This window comes from Gopherus evgoodei, chromosome 11 (genome assembly GCF_007399415.2).
Source record: "Gopherus evgoodei ecotype Sinaloan lineage chromosome 11, rGopEvg1_v1.p, whole genome shotgun sequence".
In the NCBI taxonomy this organism is placed as follows: Eukaryota; Metazoa; Chordata; order Testudines; family Testudinidae; genus Gopherus; species Gopherus evgoodei.
This window is the reverse complement of record NC_044332.1, coordinates 15,792,264-15,813,790: the sequence shown is the minus strand read 5'-3', so window position 1 is coordinate 15,813,790 and position 21,527 is coordinate 15,792,264. Positions and strand designations below refer to the sequence as shown.

Sequence of the window (21,527 nt, the reverse complement as noted above, 5' to 3'; positions counted from 1 at the left end):
ATCCATTCATTGCAGGTATTTGGGAGTGAAAAAATGCTTAATGATATATTTGATCCCAATGCAACTCTCAGTATGTAGATTCTGATCCTGCCAGGTGCTTTAGAGTGATCAGCCCCTTGCAGAATCAGTAGCCAAGTAGTCAAATAAGCCCAATAAGGATAGTGCATCACCAAGTGTATTTTTTTCATTTATTTTGACGTCTTTTTGATTATTTCTGATATTACTTCATCTCGACCTTTATGTGTTCTGTAGTACATGTTGTAAAAGCTACATAAGACCTCTTTGCAGCACCCTGACAAACTTTTACTCCTAGTAAATTTCACGCTGCATAAAATCTTTGCTAAGTTGTAAGAAGGGACCTGAGAATAGTTGTTTTTCTGTTTGTTTTATAAAGAATTATCAAGTGGATTATTGCAGTGAGGATTACCAAGCTTTACAGTATTGTATGTATGTATACGAGTATTTCCGATCAGTTATTGTACAAGCTCTTACTTACAATTTTGCCTTGTTTTTCTGCCAAATATTGTGGTACTCATATGCTGAGATTTTTTTTTTCTCAAAGTAATAAGTATTTTTTTTCCTTCAATGATATATAGCAGCTGGCAGTTCTTTCTTCTGGGGATCACAGGGGAAATTTGATGGGTGAATATAAAAAATAGGATTTAAACTAAAGGATTTTGATACTTTATTCCTCAGTGGTTTGCGATCATTATATATGGCTTGGGCAAAGAGAATAACTCACTGAGTACTTCTTTGTGCTTCTCTAATTCACCCTTCCTCGGTCTAAACAAGAGTTCGGGGTTGTTGTTTTTTTCTTTTCTGTTCAGTTTTACAGCATCAGCCTATCATGTTAAAACATGAAACTAAATTTATTTTCTTTGTTGTTTTTGTTGTTGTTGCCTGGCAGTGTATATATTCCAGCGGCTGAAATGAGCTGCTATCTGTTCTCTGCTTTTACTGACGATGTATGAAACAAATAGAAGGCAGCCTGAGCTTTATAACCTGAGCTGAAGTTGCAGTACTGATAGTAATAATCATAGGAAAAAAACATCTGGGCATTTAAGCAAACATGACAGGGAAATTATATCAAGAGTATTGCTACGCAACCCTAAAGTGTAATTTGGAGACACAATCTTTTGTTTCACCAGAGGCATGTGTTAACCTAACACAATGTCCATGCTTGGCTTACTGTGGTCCTGGGGAAAGCAGTTGCATCGCAACAGTGCCAGAGTTTGATGTGGATGGTTGAAGAAGCAGGAGGTGTTTGAATGTTAAATAAATCAAGAAAGAAATACAGGGTTTGAGCCTTGAATCTCTTCAGAAGCTCATCAGCCAGCAAATTAATTTAAATTCAGCTCTGTCTCACCATTTACAAAAGTTTAAAAAGGAAAGCGGCTTTACAGGACAGAAAAAAACGTACTTCTGGGGGAAAAACAAGTTCATGTTGCATCATAATAGGTCCTTACTAGTAGCATGCAGTATTAGAAGTATTTAATGGGTGTTCTGCAGTAACGTGAACTGAGGGGGTTCTGTGCTCTGTGATGTTAGCCACTTGGCAGTTGTCTGGTTTTCTCCTTATAGAAAAGTCTGATGAAATGTATGATTCTTGGCAAAGCTCAGACATGACTTGCTTATGGGTACATCTGTTGGGCATCAGATTAGGGTTGCCAATCCTCCAGGATTGTCCTGGAGTTTCCAGGAATTAAAGATTATGTCATGTGATGAAACCTCCAGGAATACTTCCAAACAAAATTGGCAACCCAACTTCAGATGGATTTTAGCACTGCTTCAGCCATGAAGGAAATACTGTGCTTTCAGAAGGATCCAATTTGCATATATTCTTTCTAAGATGGCCTTTGGGAAGAATGAGTGAAAAAAATCTGTTACAGATATCAAGTGTGTTTTTACTATTTTGATGGTTTCTTCTTGGAATTATACCCCTGGAAGTGAGAAGATGTTTGTAAAGGTACTAATTGTACCAAAGAACATTGATTTAATCACTGACATGGAATATATATTAAGTGCCACATGCCAGCAATCAATGATAAATCCAAAAAAAATGCTAAAATCAAATCTGAGACATGGGCCAGATCCTTAGTGGTGTAAATCAGCATGATTTCAGTGAAGTCAATAGGGTTACACAGATCTACCCAAGCTGAGAACTTGGTCCTAAGTATTTATTAGCATGACTAACTTCAGGAATAACCAAGCAATTAGTAATGAGTACTGTGGCAAATAGAAAAAGTGTGTATCCAAACCCAGTTGTGAAATGGAGTCTCTCCAGAAGCTTTTTCGGAGATCAAGACAGAAATTCATTGTCTGCCCAAAGCCATGGAGAACAAATTCCATTCAGCTACGTTTAAAAAAATCTGAAGAGCATAAATACGGTACCGTGTTATATGGTGACCAGCCCTTTTTAAAGGGAGCTAGTGGTCTCAGCGCACCTGTCCTGCAGCCGATATGCCTCCCCAAGTGCAGAAAAGGAATTTAGTCACATGACAGATTGAACCAGGCCTCTATCGGGGTAGAGAACAGTGTTCAGTGGATAGCCAAAGGGGGACTGCGGAGTGAACATGCAGAGTGTACGAGAGAGACTGAGACGGACTGACAGTCAGTCTCCTGCAACGGTCCCTGAGGAAGGAAGTGGGGCTGGGAAGAAAGGCCCAGCTGGATGTTTTGGTTTCCTTCTGGGGAGAAGGCGAAGAAGGCAGGCCAGGCCTTGGGTCTTGGCTAGAGACTTAGAGAACAGAGGAAGAGAGTCCCTCCAGGAGGTGGGGCTGTGCCCAGGGTAAGCCTGGGATGGAAGATCTTTTTGTGCTTATTTTGGAACTTTGTGTTAATAAAGCCAGACTCCAAGAAACGCTGTTACTGGACTTGTGAAAGCCTCTTTGGGGCTTATTGAGGAATTGAGAGGGAAAACGGTCGGGAGGCAGGGTGGCTTCTGTCCGGATGAGGGGATATGTGTGAGGTGGCCACCCCTGTGACATACCAACATTCAAACAGAGGGTAAAACCTGCCAGAAACCACCTGAATTTTGTGAAAATGAATAGCGATCTGCTAATAAGTGATACAGTGACAACTGCAGAGAAGGAGGAAGTCTGATTTAACTAAGCATCTCAGAGTGCGGAGGCTGTGTAGACTAAGGGTTCTATCCTGCAACATAAAATTCCCATTAAGGCCCTATTGATTGTGTCCAATGTTCTTACTTCAAGAGGAGTTGTGTGGTCAGAATCTGTCCACCAGGGGCTATATTATCATTGACATGTATGCACATGAATGCAAAGGAGAATAGCCCCTGAAGTGAGTTTGAATTTTCAAAAAGCCTTCAATGGGTTGTGTATCTCAAGATCCAGCTTTGGCGACAAAATCCAGGGGTGCAAAGACAGCACAGTGAGTGGACAAGGAGCTGATTGCACAATAGAAAGCAGAGCAGGTATTTGAAGGAGTTGCCTGAGTGCAGAGGTGTTCAGCAAGCTCCTTTTAGAGCTAGTATTCTGTGACTAGGGCTTTCTGACTCAATTGTCTTGAAACTTGCTCTGAAAAAAATTTACATGCACTAATGACAGGAAAAAAATAAACACTTAGGGCCAAATTACATGCTGCTCAGTATTTATATGCTAGCAGGTGAGACGTGCAGAGAACCCCTTCCTTCCTCACCCCAGTGCTCCCATGCAGGAAGCAATCCTGCAGCTGGGGCTCTCCAAGTGTAATGGGATGGGGAGCTGCTGGTGCTGCTGACATTGTGTAGTCTTTTTTTTACAAAGCTGCCATTGATTTAAGGGAAGGCTTGTTTGAATAATGACTGAAGAGTTAGGTCCTGGATGATTTTAATTATTTTGGACATGAAGACAGTTACCGCTACTTGTATGTGTATTTTTATTTTATTTTTTAGAAAGACACTCTAGCAGGCAAGCAGAGGAGTCTCTTCTGTTTGTGGGACGGTGGGTGGGTAGGTTGATAGGAATGAGCATAGGGTTGGGAATCGGTATCCTGATCTGCCACTCACTTGCTTTGTGACGTTGGGTCAGTCACTACATGGATAAGACTTAAGAGTCAGATTGTGAACCACTTTACTCACATTATCTAGCTCCATTGACATCACTGGAACTATTCATGTGAGTAGCTGCTACACAGTGTGAGATGGGGTAGGGCCCAATCCACAGCTCATTGAAGTCAATGGAAAGATTCCTGTTAACTTCAATAGGTTTTGGATTGCACAGAGGCATAGTGAGTACAAATGAGTTGCTATGTGTTTGAACATGAGAAATGCTCCATGCATACTACGTATGTTACTGTGTATATCATTTCACTAATTCAAGGGGAGCAGCTATGCCCATTAGTGAGCATATGCAATAGCCACACTGATGTGTCTCCCCTTGAAAATGTAACTCAGACCAGGTTCTGCTGTAGGCACCAGCTAAGGAAGCAGGTGCCTGCGGTGGCAAACCTGAAGGGGTGGCAGTTTGGTGGCAGCTTTTCCATTTTTTCTTCTTCCGCAGCACTGCTGCGGTCAGGTTTTTTTCTTTTCTTTGCTTCGCAGCTTGGGGTGGCAAAAAAGGTAGAGCCGGCCCTGACTCAGACAGGCAGCAGGATGAGCTGAGGATGCATGTTCAGCCTTGCTCTGGATAACCTGGCTTGTGTCAATTTGAAACAAAAACAGTGGTTCACAGAACGTGTTTCTGCCAAACAAAAACATGCAGGCACAAACGGGATCAGATTTGTATAGTTAAATGTTAAATACCATGCTCCACTCTGAGTCAATGGAGATGAAGTACATTTATGTTGCTAAAGTGGAAAGAGAATATGCTGTTGGGCGCTGTTTTCATTTTAAAATTGCAGATTTGAAAGAGAATGATAGACGCCCAGAGTACATCTAGATTGAAAAATAGAAACCAATGCAGCAAGTCTCAGAGCCCGGGTCAACTGATTTGGGCTCACGGGGCTTGAGCTCCAGGGCTAAAAATAGCAGTGTAGATGTTACTGCACGGACTGGGGCTTGGGCTCTGAGACCCTCTCTGATAGCCAGGTTACACAGCTCAGGCTGCAGCCCAAGTGGGAAGATGTACACTGCTATTGAACACTGTGAGCCCAAGTCACTTAATCCAGGCTCTGAGGCTTGCTGCCGTGGAGATTTTTTGGCGGTGTATCCTCAGAGCCTGATTCTCCATTCCCTCACCTCAGTTACACAAGCCCTAAAGATTGAATTTCGCTCCCCTTAAACACACTGGGCCTAATCTGTATGCCTAAATCCATCCAAATGTGGATATTTAAGATCTTGAAGTCAATGGTACTGTTTGCATGAGGATTATTGGTAAAGTTTATAGGGTCAAGCCCTTTATTTATGCAAACTTTGAATCTATTTTTTGAAGTCCAGTACCAGAAACAAGATGTGCTGAATCATGGCTTTTATTTTCGGTTGGTTTAATTCAGATCTTTTTTGTGTGTGGAGGGGAATGTTCTTTAAGATTTTTTTTTTTTTTTTTTTACTATTTATTTTATACCTATCAGACACCCTGAGTTACTGATAAAATGAGTAGAGAATAACGAACACAGCTATCACATTGTGACTTTGTGCTCCCCTGGTCTGTTTGTTAAATCCACCTGCTGTCTCTTTATTTATACTTAGATTGCAAGCTCTTGGGTGCAGAGACCATCATTTTGCTCTATGTTTTGTACAGCACCTAGCACAGTGGGGATAAGGCCTCTAGGTGCTGCTGCAATATACATTATAAACAATCAAAATAACCATTCTAGAGGTTGGGTTTAAAGATAACAGATAACAGATTTTTGTTCCCAGCATTAGGAAATATTTTACAATTCCCACACGCACTTGTTAATTTTCGGGGGAGAGCTTTTCCATATGATACACATGAGAACACCATCTTTTAACTCTCTTCTGTGTGATCCGAGCATTTAGGAATTTCATGGGTTTGTTATGTTTACTCAATGTCACAATTTAAGCATTTGATTTTCTTTGCTGCTTAAAGAGTATTAGTACTTAAAAGATTTATACTCCCAGCAATTATTACTTTCCCAGTTGTATTCTGCTAACATGGGCTGTTTTTTGCTGTTAAGGGAATAGGTGCTTCAGTGATGTGACTATATGATTAACTAGATAAATGCCATGATTTGGTTTTAGCTATAATGAAGCTTTGCAATAAGCAATAAAAGGAATCCTTCAAAGATGTAAATCAGCGATCATTATGCTTAAAAATTGATTGTAGGCAGGGCTGGTAGTACTGCCTGTTACTAAGGTTGACTGGCACAACCCATTATAAGACTCCTTTCCATTGCTCATAACTTTGCCAAACTTTAATTGCTGGGGCTAAAATTCTCCATGCCAAGTGTCTGTCTCAAGCTGATTTCTTTTTCTTTTCTTTTCTTTTCTTTTCTTTTGTTTAATTTCAGCCAAAACAGTTCAGCTGTTTCCAAGGATGAGACTAGGAGAATAACACATTGGTTTTTCCACAGTAAAAAATTCTTTTTTTTAAACAGCTCTCACACTCCCATGCTTTGGAGGAGGGACTTGAAATTTGGGAGGTACTGGCCTCGGTGTCAGGGATGTGTCTGCTCAAATTTGGCCTAAGTATAAGCTTTTATGAGGTAGGGTGACCAGGCAGCAAGTGTGAAAAATCGGGACCGGGGGGGCGGGTACTAGGACCCTATATAAGAAAAAGACCCAAAAATCGGGACTGTCCCTACAAAATCAGGACATCTGGTCACTCTACTATGAGGCATGGTGGCTGAGTGCTCCAGGCACTTGGCTACGATCCCCAAAGTGAGGAGTCAGAGTCATGCTTGATCTCACATAGAAAGGCTGCCTTCAGTCCACCCAGATGCAAATAGATACCTGATCCACTGGGTATGGGAAGACTGAAGGCTGATGGTGGGGAATAGAGAAACTTGGACTGAGAATGAGGTGCGGAAGAATATTGGGATTAGCTGAGCAATGAGACTGGGAGCCGCGGGACTGGGACTAGTAAGCAAAGAGACTCAGCCAGGGAGCTGGGAGTGGGATGTCAATTGGCAGGGCAAATTTAGGGCCATTTCCAAAGTGACTAAAGATTTTGGGTGCCTCCATTTTTAGGCACCTCATCTGAGTCACCTTAAAGTCCTGATTTGCAGAAAGTGCTGAGCACTCACTTTAACATACCACAGTATCAGACTTTCTTATTCGACAAAGAACAGGGAACTTTCTTGTTGAGCAAAAGGCAGATAGATGATGCTCATTCTTCAAGAGTTGGTGTGCCCTGGGATATTCTAGTCTTTTTATTTAGCTATCCCAAACGAAGTGATGTGTTTTGAGTATCCTGAGAAGGGTGCCAGTTTCACACTGGATCCCAGAACATTTTTTATTTTGTAGATAGTAGCCAGCACCTTGAATTTCTCCTGAGACAGGCCCAGTCCTGCTGCCACTGAAGCTGTGAAGAGTTTTGCCATTTATCTGAATGGCAGCATGATTGGGCCCGCTGTGCAGAGTACAGGTTTTCCATGTTTTCAAGGGTCTGACCCACTTGGAAAATAGGCAGCCTCATTCTGCACCAGCTGAAATCTCCCAAGTGGCCCTGGTTGCTAAAATGAAGATGAACATATTATCAGGGCATCATCAGGATCATCACTACAGGCGACAGACATGGAGATCACTGTAGCTAGGTCCCTGTCTGGCTTGGTTGGACACAATCTCTTAGGCAGCTGAAGATGAAGAATGGATCCTTAACCAGAGCTGCTACCTCAGGGTTGATCCAAAGCCCATTGGAATCAATGGGAACATTTCCATTGCCTTGAGTGGTCTATGGATCAGGCGTTGGATGTCCATAGCAGAATCATGTGGCCTTCTTTCCCCTTCCATGCAATCATGTTCATACCACTCCCCACAATTATGAAGCTGGTGCCTCTCCATATATCAATGTTCAGATGGGTATTTCTGCTAAAGAGACAAAGAAACATGGGTTTGTATGAACTGGTGAACCTAGATGCCCTCCTCATAAGGCATAGCTCTGCCATTCTTATCCCCAGTGATATCAATATCACTCGGAGAAAACACATCCCATTGAAATGAAGTCACTGGGAGTTTTGCCTGAATAAAGGCTACAGGATTGGGCCACTGATCTTTGCAAAGATATTTTTTAACTTGGAAAATTTGTTGCAGGAGGCCTGATTCTCTTCTCAGAGTGGATGAAGTTCACCCAATGCAGAGGGCCACGTTTGGCGTTTGCACTAGTTAACCCCTCCCTTTCTTGGGGGCTCCATAGTGAGATTTAACTTATGCAGAAGCCTTGTGTTGTCCCTCTACTCAGGGTGAATTCACCCATTGGTTTTACACCAATCACTCCACTAGCCTCCGTGAGGCAAGAGCACGGTATAGTCCAAAGTTCAGTGTGTATGTCTCTGAAAAGTGCTGGTCACAGTAATTCTCTTCAGGTTCTTGCCAATGCAAAACAACCAAACCCCTTTCCATAACCTCTGCTAAAAGCCCTGAAAACTATGAGATCAATGGTCATTTCCAGCACACATATTTGGACTCTTGCTTGGTGCTGATCAAGTTTTCATTCACCCTTTTTTCCTCAAATGAGCCTGATTCTGATCTCACTTAACACCAATGTACATCAGGAATCACTCCACTGAAGTAAGTATAGTTACACTGGTGAGTAACTGATGTAGGTAAGGAGAGAATCAGGCCCCCTATTTTGATTAACCCTGTGGGGTGCCTAAGTGGTGTGATTGCTCTTAAAGCACTTTCCAAGACCCCAATTCTGCAAGGTACAGGGACATGGTTATAGTTTTAAGTATATAAGAAGTCTTGTTGACCTCAAAGGAGCCCAAGTCTGAAGTACAAAAAACCTGAGCAGGAAATATGGCACAAAGAATAATAGATCCCAAACAAATCTCACAAAAACATGTTAAGAGGTAGTAGGACTAGGATGTAAACATCCTAAGGAGAAAATCATGAACAGTGGCTCAAAATACATTAACATTTTCTCTTTTCACTGAAGAGAACATTAATGAAATGAAGCCAAGCTGGAATATTTTTAAATGACCTAGCTTTAGTGCCTGTGGGGAAGCTTATGAGAGACCATGCACAGCCATAATTACAAGGTATGGAATTTGGGGAGAACATAAATGATCAGTTTGATGGAAAATGTATTCACAGCCTGTAATTTCTTCTGTATCTCACTTTTTCTTCTTTGTTTCAGTGGGCATCTGGGTGGTAGGGTAGGCCAGAGAAGTCAGTTATGAATAGTCTGCCCAGCGGTTGGAAAATAATTTGAACGTTAGGCAGAAGGGTTCTCAGCAGTCTTGTTTTTGCTGTGAATGGCATCTGAAGAAAATTAACATTGGCGAGAATGAAATGCGGTTCTTCTTTTCACCAGCTGCGTGCAGGCATAGACACTGCCTTTGGCTGTGGAGCAAAACTGAGCTCAAGTCTGTCTTCCAATTCTTGGTCTTCCACGCTGTACTTCTACATACACATGCCCATTGTGAACGTAACTCTCTCTTGCTGGCAGAGATGGGCATGAATGAAAATGCCAGGTCCAAACACCCTTGCACATTGGGATGTGTGAAATCCAGAGTCAGATTCTGTGACATGAGCATACCCCTCTGTGGGAGCAGGACTAACTCTTACGCAGGTGGAATCTGCAGCACCAGTGGTCCTCCCTACCTCTCTCTTGGTCTTCTCCAGTCTCCCCTTCTCCCCCTACTCCTGCTCAGAAAACTCAAAACACACACACATACCCCTCTTCTCCCGCAATAGAGATGGTGCCCCCTCAGTGCCCAGCTCCTTGCTATTACATTTGCCATTCAGGCCCTCTGTGTCTATGGAGGAGGCTTACGTTTTACCTCCTAAAGTGCCGGTCTCAAAATGTACTGAGTGAACTAGCAGTTGTAAAAGTACTTTAGGCATTTTCCCCGTCATGAAGCTTTCCAGAGGTGAAACACATCCTCAGATGTTCAGACAAGTGGAATTCAAACTCAGCAGAAGCAGCTAGAACTTACTGGCAAATGTCTGCCCTGATCTACCTACGATGCAGTGCTACAGAAGTCAAGGGAGGTGCCATGAGTGGAGCTGCCGTGAGAGTTTAAGTCAGAGCAGAATTTGACCCAGTGCCCTTTTCTGGAATAATATTTAATGCAGAACCTAGCGAATCCAATCAGCCAGGGAGGTTTTCATTCAGAAACCTGTTCTGCCATGGGCTGTGCCCTCTCTGTGCAATGCCAGGACTTGTGGAACTCCGAAGTGCAAGAGCAGGGACAGGGAACAATGTAATTCTATGGCAACTCATTGGGCTGCGAGTAGCTTAAGCATAATGCAATGAAACGCTTTCCAGCCACACAAACACAGGGGGCCATTGTCAGAAAAATGTAACTTTGTCAATACCCTTCATTTGGATGTTACTATTAAGGAGAGTGCTGAAGGAATCTCTCCTCCATACTGTATGAAATATTTACTCCTCCATGCATTCCTAGATACCATGGTAATTTAGTGTCAAAAGAATAAGAGGGAACCCAGCAGTTTCAATCGAGTGGGGGTACTGTAAAGGTTATGAAAAAGTATGCTGCCAAATCTGTGCAGCAGGAAGCTAGTACATTATACGAATGGTGCTGTTCTCTGGTTCACATCCAGTTTGGCCAGTGGCTAATGTCAGCATCACACCAGATCTCAGGTAACCAATCACATATTGCTGTGACATAATTTTAGCTATCAGGGAGAAAACAGAGATGGAGATAAGATTAGCAGACAGGAGTATGCCAAAGTTGAGGCTGCTAATATCAGAGGCTCTTAAATGCTTGTATGATATTGTACATAATCAAAAAGCTGTAGAAGGAGTTTCTGTAGATGAATCTTAACGTCCTGCTTTTTCTTTTCTGCCTTCTCGGTACTTAGGTTGTTGCTCCTGACCTGAATAATAACTCCCTTACACTCCTTTGGCAATCCCAGCCCTAATATTCATATTGTATATTTGTATTTATTGTGTGTTTCATTTTGTGTTCATTTCTATTTTTCATGCTACAAAATCTCATAATCTTGGGAGATTTTTGATGATGGTGCTGTGGGGTGTGATCCTGTTTCTGTTGCAGAGCGTGATGCCAATTGACCTCTATGGGAGCAGGAGCAGGCTAAGAGAGCGCACTGCAGATGAAAGCTTTAATCTTCTTCTGTGTGAAACAATTGAAGTATGTGACAAATATATCAGTCTATTTTAGAGGAGACCGACACTCACAGACAGCCAATGAAATTCAGCCTTGTGCAGAGAGCCAGCAGAAGGCATGCACACCACTTAAATCTCACTTCAGTCCTCAGTATAGGACATAATGGTGCATAGGCCTTATGCTATCCCTCTGCACCAGGGTGAATTTTACCTAGTGAGAAGATAATTATAGTGATTGTTTCTTTACATCTCTGCTAGCAAGGCCTCAGGCAGTGGGATCCCTAGTTTCAGTCTAACTCATGATGGGGTGTCAACCTAGAAGAGACGCTTTTGCCATTTGCTTTCAGATGGCTTCTCATCTTTATCACCTTGGCTTGGTTTTATTTAACCTGGATTTCATAAGTGCCTGCGCCAACACACATGCCCAACACTGCCTAGTCCGCACCCTGAATCAGCATTTTCAGAGCTAATTCTTCCTGCCGGTCACTGCTAAGAGGCCTTGCTGATTCTTTACTGGGGGGCGGGGGGGGGCGTGGCCAGAAAATACTAAGAGAGCTTTGTGTTTTTCCCAGCGCTATCTGGCTTAGGAGCCAGGAGACAGGCCTAGACTGCTCATCTGACACACATTCCTCTAACTGATGTGGCACCTGTCTTATATATTAGAGGAGTTTTTAAAAAAAAAATAGTGTGTTGAAAAAAAAACCCCAGAAACATAAAACTCCTATGACAGTTGGCTTTCATGTTTCAGTAAACATCTATTTAGTTTGATCTGCTGAAAAGAAAGGAGAGGGGGAAATGTAGAAATCATTTCACTAGCCACAGACATACTTTCATGAAGCTAAACATGACAAATGATTGCAGGGGTTTCTGAAGCTATAGAGATGCTTACTAGTATCAGTCCTCTCACCATGGCACCCATTGACACAGATCTTTCTTCAGTCAGTGCAGTGGGCACTCAGTGTCCTGATGTTCTGGATTAGCATAATATCTGTATAGAGGAAGAAAAATCCATGCAACAAGCTCTTCATGCTGAACAGCTTCCACTTAGCTGCCAAAATACGACCCAGTGAAAAATAACATTAGCCAGGTGTCAGGCTGTCTAGAGTGGCAACCTCAGGGCAGATTGTCAAGAAACAGGGCACAAACCCCAAACTGGTTGTGAGTTCTGTACTTAGATTTTATCAATCACGTAACAAGAGTGAACTCCTCGGGTACTAGAGCAGCCTTAACATGGAATCACAGACAGTGACCTTGGGTATTCCGGTCTATCTTGCCACCCAGGCAAGCCTGCCTTTGTGATAGATGGTCCCTTACACCAAAAATCACATCAATATTCAGGTTACTCCCAGTCCCAAAGGACCAGTCACTTACCCCAGGTCAAGTGCACCTTAGACTGCTCACCAAAAACAATGCTTATAGCCAGTCCTATAATAAACTAACTAAAGGTTTATTATCTAGGAAAAGGAAACAAGAAAGTTATTTACGAGATTAAAGCAGGTAAACTTACACACACAGATGAGATACAGTCTTAGGTTCCAAAAGATGATAGTAACTGCTATAATATACAAACTTTGTACATCCTTTAGGGCTAACCCAAGCTAAACAGTTGAGGACCCCTTGCTTACGCTTAGAAATCTTTGCCCCTCAGAGTTCAAGCAACACAGGGAATCAATTTCTCCTTAACAGGAGTCCCTTGGGGAGCCAGCTGAGGTCACTCAATTAGGGTGAACTGAAAAGAATGGGGCATAGATCCCCAAAGCTAGTGGATATTCCAATGCTTAGATTTACCAACCCAGCACAAAACAGCTTCTTTATTACCTCACTGGTTACACACTAGTCAACAACACAGTTCCTTTAAAGTAACTCAGCCTCAGGCCTCCACCTAGACACCCAAGTCAGATATGATGAGGATTAATGAAAATCTAATTCATCATATAAGAAAGTTCTACCAATCCCAAAGGATCAGACACATTACCTCCCAGGTTAATGAATATTCCAGATCTTACCCAAATAAATGCTACAGCCAATTCTTATTGACTAAACTAAGATGTATTGAAAAAGTAAAGAGTGTGAGGATTGGTTAAAAGATCAATATACATACAGACATGAGTTCTGTTCCTGAGGTTCAGATTCATAGCAGAGATGGTGAGCTTTGTAGTTGCAAAGAATTCTTTTAGAATTTAATCCATAGGTTATAGTCCAATGTCCAATATCATATTCAGGGTGGTCCAGATTACCCAGGATCTCAATCTTGTGACTCAAACTTCCCCTGATGAAGCTTAAGCAGATCTGAGATGACAGGATCAGGACCCAAGGGTCTTTTATACAATGTTCTAGCATCCGCTTGACCATACAGTCCTGGGTAAATAATAGGCAATCAGGGTGACTTTGAAGTAGGTCTATTTCCTAAGCATCACCGGTAATTATTCACACACAATCCTTTCTGGTCAGGCGTCACACAGGGATTTCCCCCAGCAATCAAACTGATGCGCTGGGCATTTGGTGCACGTCTCCTCTCCATGGGTGTTGGGGGAACAATCAGCAAAGTGTTTTGTCCACTGATGTTGCACAGTGGCTTGTCTGATGTCTGTAGACCTTCTTTTGTGAGGAGGAGATGACACCTCTTGTGGTAAACTAATATTTCACACTTGATGATGCTTCTCCTCTGATGGTGGGGTTCACAGTCTTAGCAAACATTTTTATAGTTACAGAGCAAGCATTTGAACATTATCTTATAACATGGGATACAGATGTTATAAGTAGGATTAATATGTGCAGCCTCCTACAAGCATCCCATAAAGTCTAAACACTAAAGACATTCTTATAACTCTAATATCTGTTTTAATAATAGTAACACATAGGTGAGGCAGACTGGTTTCCAGCTACGCATTTGTCAGTGTTTAGTGAGGCCCAATTGCCTTGACATGAGCTGGCACCAGGTCTGCCAGCATCACATGGGGAAAGAAAAGAAATAGGACAGATGTTGTACTCAGGTACAGGAGCACAGACAAAAGACCTGATTCAACGATGCACTCCAGCTTAGCTATCTACTAAGGTATTGTACTGACATGGCCATCATGATTCTAGTAATTGAGAGCCTCACAAGCATTAATCCTGGCAACATACCTGTAAAGCAAGAAAATATTATTGTCCCTAGTTTTATAGATGGGGAACTGAGGCACAGGAAGATTAAGTGATTTGCCCAAGGTCACAAAGGAAGGGTGTGGCAGAGCTGAGAATTGAATCCAGATTACATATGTCTCAGTGTAGTGTCTTAGCCACAAGACTGCCTTCCTCCCACTGGATAGTTAAGCGGGGTTTGTGTCTGCTTTGTGTTACTAGATCGACAGTAAGCAGCTAGAGGGTACCAATGAATCTGTCTCTATCAATCTATGTATCAGCTAAATATCAGTCAGTCAACTTAGCTTTTCCTATTCTGCCTGTCAGCTACGTTACAGATATGACTGTGATGAATGCTGTCTTGAAGAGTGATTTAGAAATGCCTATCAGCAAGCCTTACAAAAATATAAACCTTGCATGGAAAGACGCTGTAAATTCAAAGTACATTAGTATTATAAACCAAATCCTGGGGTCTTTATTTTAGTCAGGCATAGTTGAATAAAAATCATGCAATATTTGAGTAAAGTCCTTAGGATGTGGCCCCCAAGGAATTACATTGGGTCACACTGTGCATTCAATTTTTAAGCAGAAATCCCTCACTGGGGATGCTCAGTTGGTTCATATTGGCATTGAAGTCAATGGAGCGACACTGATTTATCCCAGCTGAGGATCTGGCCCATAGAGAAAAACATAACAAAGAATATGACACTACTCCACCACTGAGACTCTAGCACAGGACTCAAGCCACCATTTGGATGCAAGGATGAAATCCAGACATTTGGTGGTCAGGTGGAAGAACCATGTGGCAAGCTAGTTTATGTGCCTGCAGTTTCATGGTTTGATCTAGCATGAGTCAGGAAGGAGCACTGTCAAACACATGCTTTTTCCCATTTCCACATTCCCCAAAGGGACATGATTTTGTGTGATACACCAACAAGCTATGCCACTGTGGCAGCTTGACCCAAGTAGAAAGGAGCTTCCTCACATAACCAGATCCCAGATCAGGTAGGCCTTTATATATTAAATTGGCGCCTTGATCTCTCCCTGGAAACAAAGCGGCATGCAGTGCAGCTCTGTGGAGCATTAATGTAATACACTCCCTGCGTGATGATGAATTGCTCAGCCTGTGATCGGCTGCATTCTGCATAACCTTCTAAGCCTTGGTCCCAGTGTGTGGCCCCAAGTAAAGCCCATTGCAGTCACCACCTCTTGAAGTGACCAGTGTGGATGAGGCTCTCAGGGGCCATTTGGAAGGAAAGGTGCTTTATCCTACCCAGGTGCAGGTGGAAACTTCCTTCCCTTTTTGTCTACAGCTGTTATTTGATGTTCCAGAAGCAGCCCTGGAGGTAGTAAAACTCCTTGATTGCAAATCTGAGTCACAGATGGCAGATGCGCTCCCTCAGCCTCAGGTGTGCTTGTTGCCTGTTCTTCAAATGGTTCCACTCCCCATCCAGCAACATTATCTTTCTCTTATCTACAGGAAGTCAGCCATCTTGTCCTCATTCATGATTTCATAGACTCTGGGTTTTCTGTTCCACTGCACCAGCCAGACTTTCTTTGGTGGACACTATCTATCTTATCTAATCTGTCTCTGTCTGAGGCTATAATTCACTATAATATCAAAGACCTGTGTGTGACAAGATTGCTTGTCACTGTCTTACTCTTAGGACTTTGTTTCAGGCATACTGGGGTATGTGCGGCTTGTGATCAGAGATGCGCTGCAGAGGCTGCAATGCTGTACCTGGGTGATTGTGGCTGGAGACATAATGATGGTGCAGGACAGTCAGGCATAATGCCGCCAGCGAAGCAAGCGGAAAACATGTTCAGAAGTTGCATTTGCTACCCTTTTAAAAAGGCGCGGTGAGGGCTCCGGGCACTGACAGAGGCCTGTGGAGCCATGTGCACACTCCAGAAATGTCTGCTCATGTCCCCTCTGGGGAGCTGAGTACTGGCAACACTAGTCCCCGATCCCCGTGTGCTCAGGGCTCATACAGAGGAGCACAGGGCTGGTTGGTGCAGATGTGAACCTCTGGTGAGATGGATCCTGCACCCCCTTGCCCCTGGGTGGGGGCACCCACAGTTTTGCCATGCATTGTTTATTGGAAAAACAGAAGCACCATTACCAAAGCAAAATTATTGGTGTTCCAGTAAGCTCCTCCTTTTGCCAGGTGGAGATGCTGCTGTAGGGGGGGATCTGAATGGAGCAGCTGTGGTCCAGTGGGTTGAGTGTAGCACTGGATGTTTGGAGATCTGGATTCTAGTCCCAGCTCTGTCGCTGGCTCACATAGAGATAAATGATGACCACTTGAGTGTGTGAGGGGATAGGTACAGGGATCCCTTTTCCCCTGGGGATATGGCTGCCAGGGATGGGGAGCACAGAGGAGCAGTACTGGTGGTCCCAAAGGGTTGTACTGGCCATATGGTGGAGCAGCACTGGTTACACTTTACACAGATGTAGCAAATCTCACTGGCTGTCATTCTCCCAGTGACCAGGAAACTGTGACAAAGGCAAAAAGCCTTGTCTTCTCCCCGTCACAACTTAATCTGATGAGAGGTATAAGTGAGCCCACAGCCTCCCCATGGCTCTGTTTTCCCATCTGTAAAATGGTAATAAATATCACTGGTTATCTTCGTAGGCAATCTGAAGGCTCTTTAGGAGTAAGTGCTAAGCAGGAGACCAGAGTCTAACTCCTGACTCCATGCTCTCTGGGCTGGCTGGATCTGGTATGGTTGTACAGGAGGCACAGTCCTCTGTCCCAGGTCTCTCTGCATGGACTCCCTCTGACCAACTTAAGAGAGGTGCTGGCAACCTCCCAAGAGCATCCACTCCAGTCTTTCTTGGCCAGGAGGTTAATGACTATATAAATCGGAGACAAACTGGGATCCTTAGGACTAACAGGGAGAACTCCCAGAATATAACCATCACCAATTATATTTCATTTTACTGGCAACCAGTTTGGAAGGAGGTGAAAAGAGCAATAGATTTATTTTAACACTGAGGCTGCTTTCCATAGCTGGCTATATCCCTTTGGCCAACGTTTAAACCTAAGCGCCCACACCAGCAGTAGCAGTCACAACTATCTTGGGTCCTCTAACCTGCAGACTGAAAGAACATGTGTACAGCATAGTAAGTTACCTCCAATTCCTTTTAGGTTAGAATTTTAAACAAGAAGATCGATTTTAGCGATATTCAGTCCAGATGTGGTTCCAAGGATAACATCAAACATTCTGCAGGGGGAGGAAATGTAAGTAGTGACGCTACCTCAGAAGGCATCCTAACTGTGATGGCCCACCTTGCACAGCCAGCCCTCTGTCTCCCCTCCTTCCAAGCACTATTTCCCTTCTTGCTTATGTTTCACATGTTGACTTGGTCTGATAGTCTGTCAACCCTGTGTGTTCCGTGGTGGGCTTCTGATCCTTCCCCACAAACCACAGCAAATGTTTAGGATTCAGCCAGGAAATTGATTAGGAGGCAGAGGATGAGTGCGTCTTTGCAGCCACAGGTTTAGTCCTGCAAGGAGCTGAGTGTCCTTAGAGGTGTTAAGCAGCTACAGCTTCCACTGAACCCCAAAATAGGAGTCCAATGAGAGCTGAGGTTGCTCTGCTCTTACGTGATCTGATCCAAGGTGACTAATTTCAAGGAAGTGACAAACACACTTTTCACTTATTACATTTTTCTTAAACTGCAACTTTCTATTTCCCTCTGTCCCCGGTGAAAAGGCCAGAGTGCCTGGATGCTCACTGCTGCAATGTGGCTTCATTCACATTTGCTCACAGTTCCACAGAAATCAGTCATTCAAGCTCCTGGAAGTACCAGGGGAAGCCCTTCCTGGCTGTACAGCAGATCTGTATATTTGCCTTCTTTAGGTCATCCCAGACAAAGTAACAGAAAGACTGAAAGCATAGTCCATCTGTAATTTAAGGTTGGGTGTGCGCTTCTGTCCCAGAGTCTCTCTCTCTCTCTCTCTCTCTCTCTCAGAAGACTATATAAAATTAATAGAGTTAGATGACAGATGATAAAAGAAATAAAAAATCAGGATAAACAGGGTTTGACAAAAGGTCTGACTAGCCATTGTGTTACTCCTGTTTTATGCCAGAGTAACCCCATTATGGATTTAATCTGATGTAAAACTGGAGTAACTCAGTAGTGAAATCACAGTGTTTACACTGTACTTATGGGAACAGAGGGACATAGGAAGAGATTTGAATCTGAAAACCAGGATAAGCCATGTGAAAGGGATAGTATTAAAAGCCCAGATTCCCAGGAAATAAGTATTCAAGAAAGGAACAAAGAAAGCAGACTAGAACAACCATTTGTATCATGCTGCACACAGCACTTAGAGACACTGCCTTTCACCACAAGAGGAAAGCTCAGAAGCTTCTTAGGAAATAACCCTTGTTTATCTTCTTGATTCACATCTTTGTTTTACTAATGAAAAGACTTAACATACCACTGTCAGGTTCCTTGGTGGAATGGAAGCTTGCTGTATTAATCCAGATGTTTCTCACCTTTCTGGCATGATCTGTTCTCTGCTAACTATTTCTTCTTTTCCAGTGTTTTTCAAAGCTAGTGCTCTTCCTCTTTGCCTTTTTCCTTCCTAAAACGTGTTTTGTGCACTTTCAACAGATACAAATTGTAACCAAGAAAATAGATCTGAGCCATGTCACTTCCAAATGTGGCTCCCTGAAGAACATCCGTCACAGACCAGGTAATGTAGGAATTATTTGAACTAATATGGCATATCGGGGGAAAATCCTGCTTGCCTATCTCATGTAAATGAACCCACTGAAGCAACTTACTACTCATGCAAGTAATGTGAACAGGATAAGTGGAGGTTCTCTAACGTACCTGCTTCTTAGGGGCTGGATCCTGCAAGATGCTAAGCACTCTGGCCTAATCTAGCAAAACTTTCACATTCCTTAAGTTCAGCATGTGTTTACATGCATTGCCGGTTCAAGACTAGAATGCATGCTCAAACCCACAGCTCAAGATGCTAACTTGTAGGTGCCTGAAGTAATGATAAAGATACTGCTTGCAGTCCATCATGAGGTGATTATTAAGTGATAGCATTCTGAAACCTTAAGAGCTCTATTCCAATTTCAGATTCACATATACATAATCCCAGAAAGAGAATTTGATCACCCAGCATCCTCCCTACAAAACTTTTCTCCTCTAGAAAGCGCATTACCCAAATCTAATAAACACACATCTAATATGCCTGTGCTCAAAGTGATAAAAATGGTGCATGATTCAACCCCCAAATGGGATGTTTTTACCCTCACATAAGTGGAGACTAAATTCAGGGATATAAGTAGACTGTTGAGGTCAGTGGATTTACACTTGCTTACAGCAGATCTGAATTTGGACCAGGCTAGTTACATGCTCCTGTCCGAGGTGGTTCTATGATCTTCAGTGCCAAGAGACTTCAGAAAGTAAAGCCAGGACAGATGGGAAAAGGGAGATAAGTGTTCCCACAAGGACAAGAGGGAAGTTTCCAACTTCAAACCCTCTAAGAAGAGGCAGAAATCCCCATACTGTACTGAATCATTGGGAACTTCATACTCTGGAGGATTCTCTGCAACTTGAGCTCTTCAAACCACAATTTGAGGACTTCAGTAACTCTGACATAGGTTAGGGGTTTGTTATAGAAGTGGATGGGTGAGATTCTGTGGCCTGCATTGTGCAGGAGGTCAGACTAGATGATCATAATGGTCCCTTCTGACCTTAAGTTTATGAGTCTATGAAACCAGATTGTGAAATATTTCAGATGCTCAGTATACTGGAATATATAGTGTACACAAGCTTCATACTGTATATGCAATCAATAAAGAACTAAATGATCATATATATATGTGTGTATGATTTCACATATATAAGCTAACAAATGTATTCAGATGCAAATCCCATGTGATCCTTAGGACTTGGAGTCCATATAGCAATGAACGTGTTACAGGCCTCCACATGTTGGGTTTGTTCATCTACGAAAGAAAGATAGTGGTTACTAATCTTCACTTCATTGATAATCCAAGTACAAATCACCACAAGTTACTAATGGAAATAATAATAAATAATAATAATAATAATATAATATTCTTTATTTTATTGAGACATTTTCATATAAGAGAGATTGAAAAAGTTTGGGACTGCTTAGTTTAGAGCAGGGATTGGCAACCTTTGGCACATAGCCCATCGGGGAAATCCGCTGGCAGGCCGGGCTGGTTTGTTTACTTGCAATATCCACAGGTTTGGCTGATCGCAGCTCCCAATGGCCGCGGTTCACTGTTCCAGGCCACTGGGGGCTGCGGGAAGCTGTGTGGGCCAAGGGATGTGCTGGCCGCCGATTCCTGCAGCCCCCATTGGCCTGGAGTGGCAAACCGCAGCCAGTGGGAGCTGCGATCGGCCGAACCTGCTGATGCTGCAGGTAAACAAACCAGCCCAGCCCACCAGTGGATTTCCCTGATAGGCTGTGTGCCAAAGGTTGCCGATTCCTGGTTTAGAGGTAAGATTAATAAGAGGAGATATGATAGAGATATACACACTAATGATAGAAGTGCAACCATTTACCTGTTCTCATAATACAAATACAAGGGAAATGCTCCATTCAAACTAAAAGATGATAATTCTCTGTACATACCTCAAATTTAATCTGTGGAACCTACTGCCACAAGATACCATTGATTCAAGTGGGAGTTGCAGGTTCTCCACTGAGCCTCACTTCAGCAAAGTACTTAAACACATAGAATCATTGGATTGGGAAGGACCTCGAGAGGTCACCTAGTCCATCCCCTGCACTCGTAGCAGGACTAAATATTATCTAGACCATCCCTGACAGGTGTTTGTCTAACCTGCTCTTAAAAATTCCCAGTGATGGAGATTCTACAACCTCCCTAGGCAATTTATTCCAGTGCTTAACTACCCTGACAGTTAGGAAGTTTTTCCTGATGTCCAATCTCAACTGCCCTTCTTTTCGTTTAAGCCCATTGCTTCTTGTCCTATCCTCAGAGGTTAAAGAGAACAATTTTTCTCCCTCCACCTTGTAACAACCTTTTGTGTACTTGAAAGACTGTTACTGTCCCTGCTCAGTCTTTTCTTCTCCAGACTAAACAAACCCAATTTCTTTCAATCTTCCCTCATTGGTGATGTTTTCTAGTTTAATAACTTTTGTGGCTCTCCTCTGGACTTTCTCCACTTTGTCCACATTTTTCTGAAATGTAGCATCCGGAACTGGACACAATACTCCAGTTGAGGCCTAATCA

General features: G+C 42.9%; 1 protein-coding gene across 13 annotated transcripts in view; it reads left to right on the top strand.

The window, feature by feature from the left end:
- MAP2 (microtubule associated protein 2) overlaps window positions 1-21,527 on the top strand; it is a 342,751-nt gene that overhangs the window by 312,127 nt on the left and 9,097 nt on the right. For 9 of the 13 annotated variants that reach the window (XM_030580175.1, XM_030580178.1, XM_030580184.1 and 6 more), the window contains 2 exons: window positions 17,423-17,515; window positions 18,898-18,979. In XM_030580175.1, coding sequence (XP_030436035.1) covers window positions 17,423-17,515; window positions 18,898-18,979 — 175 coding nt within the window. The remainder of the gene's footprint in view (window positions 1-17,422; window positions 17,516-18,897; window positions 18,980-21,527) is intronic. The other 4 variants (XM_030580185.1, XM_030580186.1, XM_030580183.1 and 1 more) reach the window with 1 other exon arrangement.